A 13,548-nucleotide genomic window follows, 5' to 3' on the forward strand; every position below is an offset into this window, starting at 1 on the left:
TGTGAGTGAGATTGTGTAGCATTTCTCAAACTTAAATCTTGACAACTAAATAAATATTATCAATTTTATTTAAAATGAAAAAAAAAAAAATCCTAGTTCACTTGGTAATCATTATTGAATGTGAAAATGTGATTGTATTTTTCTGTTTTGCCTACCCAAATTCCATTAACCGGATATAGGTTACTTATTTTGATTAAAAATAAAATAAACAGTGGATTTTTAGAGATAATCTAGGTTTCCCTCCGGCGTAAGTTTGAAATTCAATTCCCTCCATGCTTAAGACCGTTATAATCTATTAAGGGTACGTTTGGCATTACGATTTCAAAAATAAAAAGTACGATTTTAAACCAAATTGCATAAAAATTGATTGTTTGGAATTCTGTTTTTAAAAACTTGCAACTTGAAAATAGGGCCAACTCAATGTATTTGAGGGCCTTAGGTGAAATTTTGAAGTTTGACCTTTTTTTTTTAATATTTAAATATTAATTAAATAATATTTATTTTGATAATATTATTATTATTTTCATTCTCATTGTTGTTTCATGACTTTTAAGTTTAACTTTTAACTAGTTGCCCAAAAAAATTGATGTGGCATATTTGTTTTTTTGGGTTAATTGGTCTTATTTTACAATGGGCTTATTATATTATGGCCTTATTTTAGAGGTCTTAAATTTTTATGGGAGAAATTTTTGGGCCTTATTTTTTTTTAAAAAAAAAAAAAAAAAGGCCCTAATTTAAAAAAAAAAATTTTAAAAAAAAAATTGGGCCTTATTAAAAAAAAAAATTGGGCCTTACTAACTGGGGGCCCTAGGCGACCGCTTCAGTGGCCTAGCCATTGAGCCGGGCCTGCTTGAAAACATAGACTTTATCGCACATAAAGTGTTGTTTTTTTGAAAACGCAAAATAAATTAAGGTTTCCAAGGAAATGGATAATCACTCTTAACAACATGATAAAAAATGGTATGACTCCTTCATTCCACCCTAACAATAACTCTTAATGAGGCATGTGTGTCATGCTCTTTCTCCTCCATTGTGATTAAGATAGATCAAGGAATAACCTATCCTACAGTTGGCGGGTCATAACATGTGTTTCTTTTCCTTTCAGTTTTTATATTTTATATTTTATTTTTTATTTTATAAAATCTCTGAAATTCAAGTAGTTCATTTAGTAATTTGCAATGTAAATTTTGATCAAGCAAGATCTCAAGATGCATGACGTGATTTAGGGTGTGCTTGGAATTGCGATTTCGCAAGAATAATCTGCGTTTTCAAAAAATATCGCAAAACATAAAGTATTTGTATTGCGATTTAAAAAGCACTTAATCTAATATATATATATATGCGATTTCTATAAGTAGGTTAGATAGTGCTTATTTGAAGAAAAAAATGCGAATTTAAACCAAAATCATGATTTTGCATAACAAATATTCGATAAAAAAATATTTTTTAACATGTTTTACCAAACGCCTTTGCAATTTTAAAAAGTAGCGATTTTAAAAACACAATTTTTAAAATCGCACTTATTAAAACAGCAATCCCAAACAGATCCTTAGTAGATTTTGGCTAACAAATATATTGTAGTTATATCTTTTTAATTTCGTGTTTATCATGTGCTATTTGTATCAGTCCTATGAGGTGATGTTGTAAGATGGCAATTTCAAATGCATAAAGTTATTGGGACATGGAATAAATTATTAAAGTAGGGTTAATAATTTTCGATACAAGCCACGAATTCAACATGAATGCAACACGAAATTAGCAGGTTATGATTGAAAGGTTTGACCCATTTAATTAAATAATTTGGATTATAATTAATCTACATAGTCTTATTCTTGTATATCGACACGACCTAAACCAAAAAACGGCATTTAGAGTTAATAATTTTTTACATAACTTGCAAACTCGACACAAACTTAATGTAAAACCATTGGGTTATGATTGATTTATAATTTTATGTCCATGTCTCAACACGACTCAAACCTGACATACTCATGTACTTCTTTATCTAGACAGACCTTTTTATATTATTTTCTCTTTATCTTTTCGCTTCTCTCATATATGATGATATCGCTTTCCATTTCTCTGTCTTGGGTGGTTCTGCATATCTTCATAAGAAATTAATCAAATTAAAAATGTGAATTACATGCACTAAGTCTAAGGACAAATGTTTATACAATGATGTTGCATGTCTAACGTCGGATGTGAGGTACCTGCATAAAGGTCAAAGGTTAAAGTGACATGTCGATGGTGATGACAAAATCACTTCTAATGCTTAAGTTAGTAAAAGTAGATTTCATAAGGTGTAAAATTAGAATGTAAATAAATAGATTTGTTAGAATTGTGTATATTTTATTCACGGTTTGTTTTACTTTTTGTAGAAATTGTTTGTCCTTAGTTATTAAGTGGGCCTGGTAAGAGGATTCACATTGAATGTGATGTATCTTCATAATTTAATTTCTTCTTATGGGTCTTGAATTCGTCTGCCTTCCTTCCTTATCAAATGGGTTTTGAATGGTAGATCATTTACAAATGGTAGGTCATTTAAGGCTTGTAAGTTGTAACTTGCTTTCTCTTGCGCAAGATTGTCAATAGCTCTATGATTTTTGGTTGGTAAGTTAATAATTAGGCGAATTCTATTATTTATAAGATTTATTATTGTTTGGAGACATGTACAAGGAGAGTGGTTTTAGTATGTGCGCCGCTTGGTGCGCTCGGGGCATGTACCAGCGGGCCTTCAGCTGGACCCACTAAGCCTTCCTACATTTTGAATAAGCCAACAAATATCGAATTTAAAAGAGAGCTTTGTTCATTGTAAATTTGTACATACTTTTCTCAGTTAGCGCACGAAGCTATAGGGCCATAACCATACTATGTGGTCCGTTTAAACAAATTCTGTACACACTTACTTTAAATGGATTGCAGAAGAAAAGAAAACGAAAGAAAATTACCGCTCTACTTCATTATTTTCTCTGCATTAACTCACTTATTAAATTAACTGCATATATATATATTTACACAAGTGAAAACCCTCTTTATAAGCACATATAAAATTCCTACATCTAAATGGTAATAGTTTCCCATGGTCTGCACTTTCTAAGCCTAATTCGCATGCCGCTGCTCTCTAAGGTTCCACGATCCATAATCTCACAACATTGTCTACGTGGTGCCTGTTTTTGCAGTAAAATAACAAACGGTCAGTCCACCATTCCTTGCATATATAACTCTAGAAAAGAAATAAATATGAAATATTATAATAAGTCTATTGATGGGAAGAAGTTCGAATGGACTGAATCAAACTCAAATTATGTAAATATATTTTCAAAGCTAAAAGCCTCAATTCTTATTTATCCTCTATACCACTGATCCATTATCCAAACAAATTACCATTATTTCCTATAAGAATAGTGTGAAAAGTAGATCGTAAATTCTTGTTATTAGGTTGTCTGAGTAACTGACAAATTCAGCCAACTTAAGAGAGGCCATACGAAGCCTACCTGTATCGGGTAGCCTAATAACATAGGATTTCAATCCGTTAAGAGTAGGGTTGTGGATTCAAACTCCGTTGAATGCATGATTTTTCAATTAAAAAACAGAGTTCTATGAAGTTCCACACGTTTTGATATGATTATCTAAAGTTCAAAAACTCTTTATTTCACTCATCGAACTTCTAATTTGTTGTAATTTACCTATTCCGTTAGGATTTATCATTAAATCCTAACAGAAATTATGAAAAATATTAAAATAACCTCAACTTTTCAGTTTTTTATTTTTTCTTCTTCTTCTTCCTAATAGAGTTATTTGTGTGTATCAACTCAAAAGCTAAGTCCAAATTTTCAAGGAAGAAAAACATTCTTTTTTTTTTTTTTTCCTACTGTTATATTTCTTAAGAAAAGTTCTAATTAGCCTATATGAAAAGTTTAAGGTTGTCTACCTTCTTCCAATGCTCTGGGTCCATCTTCATTGAGGAGACTCTAATGCTCTGTACTGCCATTGCACGGGCATGATCTGCTGTATCACAATTCTTCCCTTGGTTAGCCACGTACCTCCTATAAGTAGTCACAGTTCCACTCTTCCCAACCTCCTGAACCTTGTCCAAAAAATAAATAACAGGTTGTTCACACGGGTCAGAACTCACGGGTCGGGTATTGAATGTAAAAGGTCCATCCTTCCAAGTCCGCCATGTCTTGAAGGTCAGCAATGGCGTCTGCAAATCCTTAGCCGTCAAAAACGATGTGTAAATCTGAATGGTGTATCCCCATGCAATCGATACCGACCATTTACGCCTGTGGTTGTAACAAAAACTTTGCTGCAGAATTCGGGTTGGGTCAGCCCGGTATGCATCCATGAGGGACTTCACGGAGCCTATTTGGGTCTGGTTGGGGAAAATAGGCTTCAAGTAATCAAGGTGGTGGAGCGACAGGAGTGGGGCTTGTGGGTGTGCTGCTAGAATGCCATACGGGTCCTCTCTAATGTCGAACTGAAAATTCATAATAATCAGCAGGGTCATATACCTCATCGCAGAAGGGTAGCAAAGACTTAACAAGTCCACGTAATTTGGGCTTAAGCTAATTAATCACCGCGATATAATTTTTAAACAAACTTAACCATATTGACAAAGAATGAGAAGAAAAAAATTATTTTCATAAGCATATTATTTTAAAGCAGCAAAATCACTTAATATTAAATGACAACAAAATGGCGAGTCATATCTTACCACTAATTGACATGACTATACTAGGAATAGAGATTTCAACAAATTTGAGAATGCTCTTATCTCAGACAACTTACCTCCTTATTCAGTTGGGTACAACTCATAAGAACTTTTATGTTTGTTAAAAATCTAACTCCCAAGATAGCCGATGGTTCGGTCATTTCTAATGGTCACTCTTTTTTCCTTTTTTTGATTTTTTTTTTTTTGTTTTTTTGTTTTTTCCTATATATTTGTCATGATTTGGGCTTCATGTTGACCTAATTAAAGTTCTTTATAAGGAGGACAACTAAGTGTAAAAATTATGATGTGAGATGTCAGACAAGGAAATTAATAAACCAGACTTTGGAAAAAAGTATGGTCTAGTGCAGGACACCTTTTGCGAAAGTAGTGGAGTTAATTGATAGTACAAGCGGACCAAAGAGACTTTAATTTTATACGGTACCGTTCGGTCTTGTTATAAAACCTCCTACAAGGCCATAAATGATGGAATAATTCAAATTGCGTACGTAGCCAAAGTGCTTAAAATGTGTATGGTCATCATCAACTAGCCCATCCAACAAATTAGTGTGGAGATTCAACTTTCAAAGTGGCACACCCAACCCCAAGAATCAACAAGTTAGTGTGGAGACTCAACTTTCAAAGTGGTACACCTAACCCCACCAATACGTACATCTTCACCTAAAGCTTTCAAAGATTTGATTCTATAATGCAAATTGAGTCTTATGTAAGAGCAGGATCTCGATCTGCTTGAGCAGGATTTCGTAAAAAGTTTATTGTTCAAACAACGTCATCCCACCCTCGCATCTCCTATAATTAATTATAGCGAACAAAAAAAAAATTCGAAATCTGGACATGAGGAGATCCAATGATCCTACTGCATATTATGCCATTTGACGACCGAGTTTCACATTAATGATCCCCCTTGATTTTATCTTTCTTTTTCTTTTTCTTTTTCCTGATTATGGCATACTATGATTACAAATATTTATAATGGTTGTAGACTTGTTTGTTAAACCAGGGAAAAGAAAAACAGTGTTGTTTACTTTGTGGCTAATATGTTGGATGACCATGAGACATTTTCCTCAACACTTTCATGAACTTCTGAGGCTGTTTTTTAGTTCAACTAAAACTTTAGATGATAAAATTCTCAATGGACACCTGCACGATATTCACCGACTATTGGCTTACTGCCACGTGTGACTAACTCCCGTATTAACGAATAACGACACGTCTGTGTTTTGAGGCCCTGTGGGTCTTTGCCACGTCTTAACTAATTGTTCGAATGTTTCAGATGAGTCGCTAAAACCTTTGACTTGACACCTAGCTAACAACAACAAATACGCTCTGCCACGTATAAAGGAAATGCAGGCAAACAAACAAACCGAACGTACCTGGTGGAACCCACGTAGTCTGGTGAGAGGCACACCGATCTCGCTCACACATGCCCACACCCTCTGATCAGAGCCGTAGAACTTGTAGTACCTATCGAGACAACCGTCGAATATTTTGACCAGCTGGGCCGCTAGTGGGTGACTGATGGCAAACCCACCGCCACCAAAAGCCATATCGTACGCGTGCAGCGCGTCTTGCTCGACACTCTCGGAGTTTCCGCCAATGTAGTACATCTGATTGTGATCGTAACTCGCTAACGCCGAAACCAAATTCTTAGTGAAGAACACCGTATCATCGTCCCCCATCACGAACCACCTCACGTTCGGTAACCCAAGCTTGAAACTTTCCAAAACAATTCGGGCAATTCGAACGGCCGATTGAGAGCTCGAGTACTTGAACCGGGTCCAGTCCTCCGAGACCCGGTACGGGACCGAAAAATCGGGCCGGGACACGTTTGCATCGGGCTTCTCGTCGAGCCAGACGAAGCCGCGGGTGGTGTTAGGGTGCCACCAGAGCTCGCTGTAGCGGCTCCGGTCGCGCCACGTGTGAACCGTGCCGGCGAGGCCGAAAAGGAGGTGGGAGATGTTGGTGGGTCCGGATTTCTGGTCCGATACGTTTGGGGACAAGCGCTCCGGGAAGGAGGGCCACCGGCTCCGGGTCGAGAACGCCGAGTGCAGAGCGAGTGAGACTGACGCGACGAGGCAGACTAGGAGACCGACTCGCATGAAGAACACGAAGATCTCGGAGAGTTTTTCTGGGAAAGCGAAGAATTTGGAGGATTTGAACGGGTCGTGACTCGTTTCGGAGCGAGTCTGACTCATCTTCTCTTTGTTTTATTCCCAGCACGCGTCGAACTCCAGAAGAATCTTAATTTATGAAACTGCCCTCTGAGCAAAAAGTTTTGTACTTACGTCCCAAATTGTAATTTCCAAGGACCCAAAGAATCTGAATTGTTGAGACTACCCTGGGTCACCGGAAAACTTTTTCATCTACGCCCTAAGCCTTCCAGTTATTGATGGAAAGTTAATGTCGGATCCCCGAAGAACTCTGATCGATGAAACTGCCCTGACTAGCTGGAAAAGGAGACTCTCTCACAGGTTCCCTTGGTTCTCTTGGGGTTTGAGGAAATTCATTATGATAGTTCCTCGGCATTTTTGGTTCAAGAACGGAAGGATACGAGGGGAGGGGGGTTTTCGTAAAATAAGAACTGAACGTAAATACCAAATATTTTCTTCATTTTTCAATTCCTTATATATATGTACGTGGGTCTCGGCTTTTAGTTGGGTCATGCAGATCGGTGGCAAAGTCCGCCATTCTCTGGGTTTTGTTGATGGATGGAGATTGTCTACAATTTTCTGTCCACAAACCAGGGGGCTTCAAATTTCAGGACCTTTTGTGGGACTTCCATAGGGGAGCCCTTATCAGAATCGGGGGACCATATAAGCCCCTCACTAAAAATCCCCAATTATAGGGAATCCTAAAATCCATCCATCATTATCAAAACGACAAATTCGCATTTGATGAGTTTTACTAAAAAAATTATATCTCCAGTTTTGGATGCTGGATTTGAGCAAGTTTGATGGTGTTGAAAAGCTAATTCAAATATCTACAAAGTCATATTTCAGGAGGTTTGGCTAATTATGATGTTTACTAGGTCAAAACGGACTGCAAATGAAATATTTGGAATCTGGACGAAAATAAAGGCAAGCATTCAAGAAAAAAAAGACTTTTAGAGAATGTTTTATTCCAGCAAATAAAATAAATCTAGCAATCAAATATGTTTTATTCTAGTCTTCTAGAAAAATGATAGAGACACAACTTAAAAGACACAACTTTGGCCTAACTTTTCTTTTATATGGTTATTTAACAAAAAAAAAAAAAGCAAAAAAAAATAATAATTTTTTTTTGAAGTAATAACATCCTATGTGGTCATTTTTTATTTGGTATTTAAAAAAAAAAAATACCAAATAAAAAAAAGGACCACATAGGATGTTATTACTTCATAATTTTTATTTTATTTTATTTTTAAATGACCACATAAGATAAAAGTTGGGCTAAAGTTGTGTCTCTATCATTCCTCTTTATTTTACTATTTACGTTATTTAAATTATGATTTTATTTAATTGTAATAATTTCCTTTATTATTCTATAAATTTTCATAATAGGGTTTACTTTTGTTCCAAGTTTGCTTATTGTTATAAATACAGCAGACCTAATATGTAAAAGGCAGAGTTTATGTATTTTTTTTTTTTTTTTAATCTATCAATATGAAACACTCTATGAGTAATTTTCTATCCCTTTTGCATTGGTTTCTTGATAAAATCTTGGTTTAAGAAGAGTTGTGATTATATTGTTGTTTGCTATTGCGAAGCCACTATGCCACCTTGCATCAATAAATCAATAGTACTTAGGGCAGGACCATGTACCATTGGGTTGCATAATTTTATTGTTAAACAGCTCCATCTATAGTTAAGCTTGTCGCACAAATGTTGAGAGAACCTAGGCTAATTAGTTAAATCATCTATTTATATTTCTAGTTTAGCAAGAAGACAACATAATCCGGCCAGCAATTAAAGGAATTCATGTTCCCTTGTTTTGGTCTAGTTGAGATTAGGGAGAAAAGTATTGGAATAGGTACAAAAATATGAATGTTTAACATCATGTTATTAAGTTTTAAATCATAAGTATAAGTTTTTGAATCAAGTAAGTTAATATGAATGACATGTTAATGTTTTTTTTTTTTTTTTTTTTTTGAAAAACTTTATTGGTAGATATCATAAATGGATCATTGACAGAGCAATTGCTCTGTCAATCAAATGTCTCTGATACAAGAAGGACCATCTTCTAACCATACAATATTATTGGCATGTTTAAGAGCCAGTTTTGCTAGTTTATGGGCCACCCTATTCGCCTCACGATACACATGATTTACTTGCCACTTTGAGAAAACACTTAGACAAAGCCTAACATCTTGTTAAGGTTATTTTAGTAAGAATAAAGTTTTTTTTCAAACTAAGTTAAAATAAACTCTTTCAATTCAAGTTATTAGATCAATATTGTCTTTAAAGCATGTAATTCTTTATCCTAAAAATTTGATTCAAAGAGTAGTTCAAATAAGTTTAGGATCCTAGAAAGAGGTCATTTGCACAAATAGATACGTACTACGTAAAAATAAAAAATAAAAAAATAAATAAATAATCAAATTCAATGAATTTGAGGGGGAAAAAAGTCCCGAAAAGTATTGAAGTTCCTTTGACTGTGCATTATTAGAAGATATATATATATATATCCTGACCCTACTCCATCTCCATATTTCTTAAATCAAGGCCCATAAAAAAAAAATCAAAGCCCAAGGACAATATGATCGTAGAACACAGCCTGCCTTCACTTGTTGTGGTTGCTACGGAAGCATTACTTAAGATGAACCCCACGCCGTGGGTCGTCAATGACCCACAACCTGCTGTGGGGCGGCTTGTGGTCGTGATTGTGGGTTTTTTTTTTTTTTTTTTTAAATATTATTATTTGTATTTATTTTTAATAAGGGTATATTTATATTTCATAACTTTTAAATGGTATAAAAGATATTTCACTTGTTATAGTTTGAGTTAAATAGAATGAGATGATTGAAAGGGGTTGATACATCGAACACTCACACTGCAAATTTTGTTAACTTTAAAGAGAAATGTGTGGTAGTTTAAAGCGTAAGTAAAGTTTAAAGTGCAAAAACTAGAGAGGCCGGAAGGCCGAAACCAAACTAAGACCAAGCCTAGCACCCAAACTATGCCTAGGCCCAAGCCCCAGTATTGACCAAGGAAGGGCCCGATGGCCAAGTCCACACGAAGTCCGAGACTAAATGAAACACTTGCGTCTCTATCAGACACACCATAGTCGATCCTTTTTCTCCCATCAGGCTAGGTAATGGTCTCCCACACCAGAAACCACCCTTATTTTCCCTGAATAAGAAATCTAATTAGAGGCCCCTAAGTCCCAAATGAGAGAGAGCAGGAATAGTAGCCTTAGCCAAATCCTTTCTAATTCTCCTTTCACTATGCCTTCACCGAATTGGACTTCAAAGCACTTTCTATCCCTCGACACCGACAACTTTCTGAAAGCTTCCCCCTTGGTTTGCAAGAAGAGCTATGTCACTCATGCACGTCCGAAAATATACTTTAATATATTACTTTTAAAATTATTATTGAATTAAAATCTAGTAAAAATTTATTAACGGTTCTAAAATTAATCATTTATGAGTGAGAAGTAAGATTATAAGAGTGTATGTAAAATTACTCACACATATATATATATATATATATATATATATATATATATATAGGGTTAAATACTCCATACTCCTTAGGGTTTCTCAACTTTATTTTTTTTTTCCTGTGGTTTTGATAAGTGACCAAATTAGTCAATCCGTTAGTTGACCGTTAGGACTGACACGTGGACCAATCAGACGTCGACACGTGGCACATATTTAATTTTTTTATTTTTTATTTTTATTTTTTTTTTAAATGTATTTAAAAAAAAAAAAGGGAAAAAATTGGGGCCACCCTTTGGCCCCCTGGGCACCAGGGGGTGACTCGACCACCCCTTTGGAGCCCAAGGGGGTGGCCGAAACCACCCCCATGGAGCCTTGGGGGTGGCCGAAACCACCCCCAATGGTGATTGGGGGTGGTTTCGGCCACCCCCTAGGCCTCCATGGGGGTGGCCGAGCCACCCCCAGTGGGTACTGGGGGTGGTTTCGGCCACCCCCAAATGGCCAAGAGTCACCCCCAATTTTTTTCGTTTCTTTTTTTTTTTTTTTTAAATAATAATAATAATACATTTTTTTAATTTTTTAAAAAAACATTTAAAAACAAAAAAAAATTAAATATGTGTCACGTGTCGACGTCTGATTGGTCCACGTGTCAGTCCTAACGATCAACTAACAGATGGAATAATTTGGTTACTTATCAAAATCACTGGGACCTCTTGTGATAAAAATGAAACCACAAGAAAAAAAAAAAAAAAAAAAAAAAGTTAAAAAACCCTAGGGCGTATGGAGTATTTAATATATATATATATATATATATATATATATATATAATTGCAACTTTCTTGATCGAAAATGACCACACAATAGAATTTATATAAAACCTCGAATATGACGTGTGACAAGATAATAAGTAAATGTTTAAGAATGACGAGAAGACAGATATCTCACCAAGATGTTGATATAGTATACCTACAAAATAATAATTAATAATAATAATAACGGATAGGTTTTAGGGTAGGGTTTAGTCAAAATAGGGATTGTAACAATCTTATCACTGATCATGTGAAAATTAGTCAAAATAAAGAAATGTTATGAGTCTTTTCAATCGCTTATTATTTATTAAGATATTTATGTCAATGTTACTGGTTAGATTAATTTTTTAAAAATTTACTCCTTTCCGCCGTTGAAGGTCCGGCCGCCCTGAAAACGTCATGTGGGCTGTCACGTGGCTTTAATAAACATCATTTAAACTGTCACGTAATTTATAAGCAAATTTTAGTAAAAATTGTAATACTTTAAACATTTTCTTAGCAACAAACTAATTAACAATTAGTATCTCTTCCTATATACTGACTTTGTAAGTAAAGGACAGCTCACATTAGACAAAATAAGCAACATTTCGTAGCTAGTTTCAAACTACAAATGGCGTGTTACAACGTATGCATGACGTACACTCTCATTGACATTTGATCATGGGATTTGATTGTAAGAAAGTCAATCTTATTCCATATATATCCCATATGCATAAATTCAAGGGAAAACTTAAATACTATATATATATATATATATATAGTATTTTCAACTTAGGAGAACCCTCAGCAAACATAATTTATTGTTCTTGCAAATGTTGTACCTAATGAATACCTTTGATGATACAATGAACCACACTACCGACCGAGCCCAAGTTAAGAGGTCTGCAAATTAAAGAGACGAAAAGGAAGAGAGAGTTTTGTTGGATGTACCGATGAGAGTAATCTTAAAGCAAAGTGTAAAAGAATGGTGGAAATGGGTTATACTTGAAGAATGGGTATTCTTGCCTTACATATCCTAAGGGTTTCTTCTTTTGTATAGCTCAAGCCACGAGTCTCTCGGTTATTGGCCAGAACCCTATCTTGATCGATGTGACTCTAGCTCGGCAGATGTTTGTGGCAAGGTTATGTAATTGCTCCATGTCACTGCCTTCTACGCTCGTTATTAAATGTTAACATACGTACGTACGTACTCCTTGACACCACCGTGACCATCACCCTATTCCCTACCGGCCCCGAGGGTAAGTGGGTAGGAGTGATGATCGTCTACTACGCTCTCATCTTAGGGAGTTGTGCTATCGGGCTAGATAGGTATGAATTTCAATACATTAACCTTATAACTAGTACTATATATATATATATATATATATATATATATATATATATATATATTCTCTTTCATCTTTGATAAATGCTTGTGCATATATATACTAAACTTATTTTTGCGGTTTGTGTCACCAAGTGTCATGTCATACGAAATATCAAACCCCACTCATCTGTCAGTCGGCAAAAAATGCCTAATTGTTCCTTACACTCCATTATGGATTTTAATAATTAATAAAATAATAAATTAAAAAAAAGCCATTTTTTAAGCCATCTCTTTGTTGGTTTATGATCAAGTCATAAACATTGAGTAGGCGTCGTGTTTTCTTTCAAATTTTCTTCGTCCACAAGTTGAGAAAGAAGACATAGTAGATAGAATCTATCTGTATAAGACAATCTTAGAAGTGTATTTAATGAAGTAAGGATTATATAGTCTTCAGCAGTCAATCATTTTGATAATTATATTATAAAAATCTTGCCTGATTGTTTAAAGCTTTTGGAATTATGCATGCAACCTACCTAGACCCAGCATTCTTTCCATCTAATTAAGTTTTATATATATATGTGCTTCAATTCAAATTAATGGCTTTTGACCACCGATGAGATGGAATTCAATAAATTAAGTGCTATCCAGAACAAAATTCAATAAAATGCTTCTACCTCCCCCCCACCCCCCACCCCCCCCCCCACCCCCCCCCCCCCCCCCCAAAAAAAAAAAAAAAAAGAATGGTTGAAAAGTTCTTATTTGGAAGCAATGTGAAAAAAAAAAATGAAAGCAAAAAATTTTGGTGACTCGAGGCTAGTGCCATGCATGTATACCATTAAATCAACGCTGTAAAATTTAATCTGGATCATGCAATAGTTTCTCGGAGAGGCCGGATCCGGTTCCTCCCCGCTAGCTTTCCTACCTACCCATGAATAACTTATCCGCGTTAAAGGTGTGAAGAGTTATCACATAGATAGTACTTAGGAATATGATAAGATATTTTTGTTAATTCAAAATTATCATGTATAATTCTTTAAATTCTAACTATGTATTTCAAGTTAATTGATTT

The 13,548-nt window shown here is 35.1% G+C and overlaps 1 protein-coding gene across 1 annotated transcript; it reads right to left on the reverse strand.

Moving 5' to 3' along the window:
- Positions 1-2,934: 2,934 nt before the first annotated feature.
- On the reverse strand, positions 2,935-7,303 carry LOC132187649 (beta-1,3-N-acetylglucosaminyltransferase lunatic protein, putative (DUF604)). The gene is made up of 3 exons (XM_059602036.2): positions 6,103-7,303; positions 3,932-4,477; positions 2,935-3,167 (listed from the first exon to the last, which is right to left on the reverse strand). Exons 1-3 carry the CDS (start codon positions 6,922-6,924, stop codon positions 3,060-3,062), a joined length of 1,476 nt encoding a protein of 491 aa, XP_059458019.2. The 5' UTR covers positions 6,925-7,303; the 3' UTR covers positions 2,935-3,059.
- Between the last annotated feature and the right edge of the window lie 6,245 nt (positions 7,304-13,548).

The sequence above is a fragment of the Corylus avellana genome, chromosome 6 (genome assembly GCF_965113065.1).
Source record: "Corylus avellana chromosome 6, dhCorAvel1.hap1.2, whole genome shotgun sequence".
Lineage (NCBI taxonomy): Eukaryota > Viridiplantae > Streptophyta > Magnoliopsida > Fagales > Betulaceae > Corylus > Corylus avellana.

What these genes read in the sequence shown, in the direction of transcription:
- LOC132187649 (XM_059602036.2), bottom strand. Translation starts at nt 6,924, where the DNA reads ATGAGTCAGACTCGCTCCGAAACGAGTCACGACCCGTTCAAATCCTCC. An exon ending in GACTACGTGGGTTCCACCAG is followed by an intron (nt 4,478 to 6,102) that starts GTACGTTCGGTT and finishes ATGAATTTTCAG; the next exon opens with TTCGACATTAGAGAGGACCC. An exon ending in ACCCAGAGCATTGGAAGAAG is followed by an intron (nt 3,168 to 3,931) that starts GTAGACAACCTT and finishes CTGCAAAAACAG; the next exon opens with GCACCACGTAGACAATGTTG.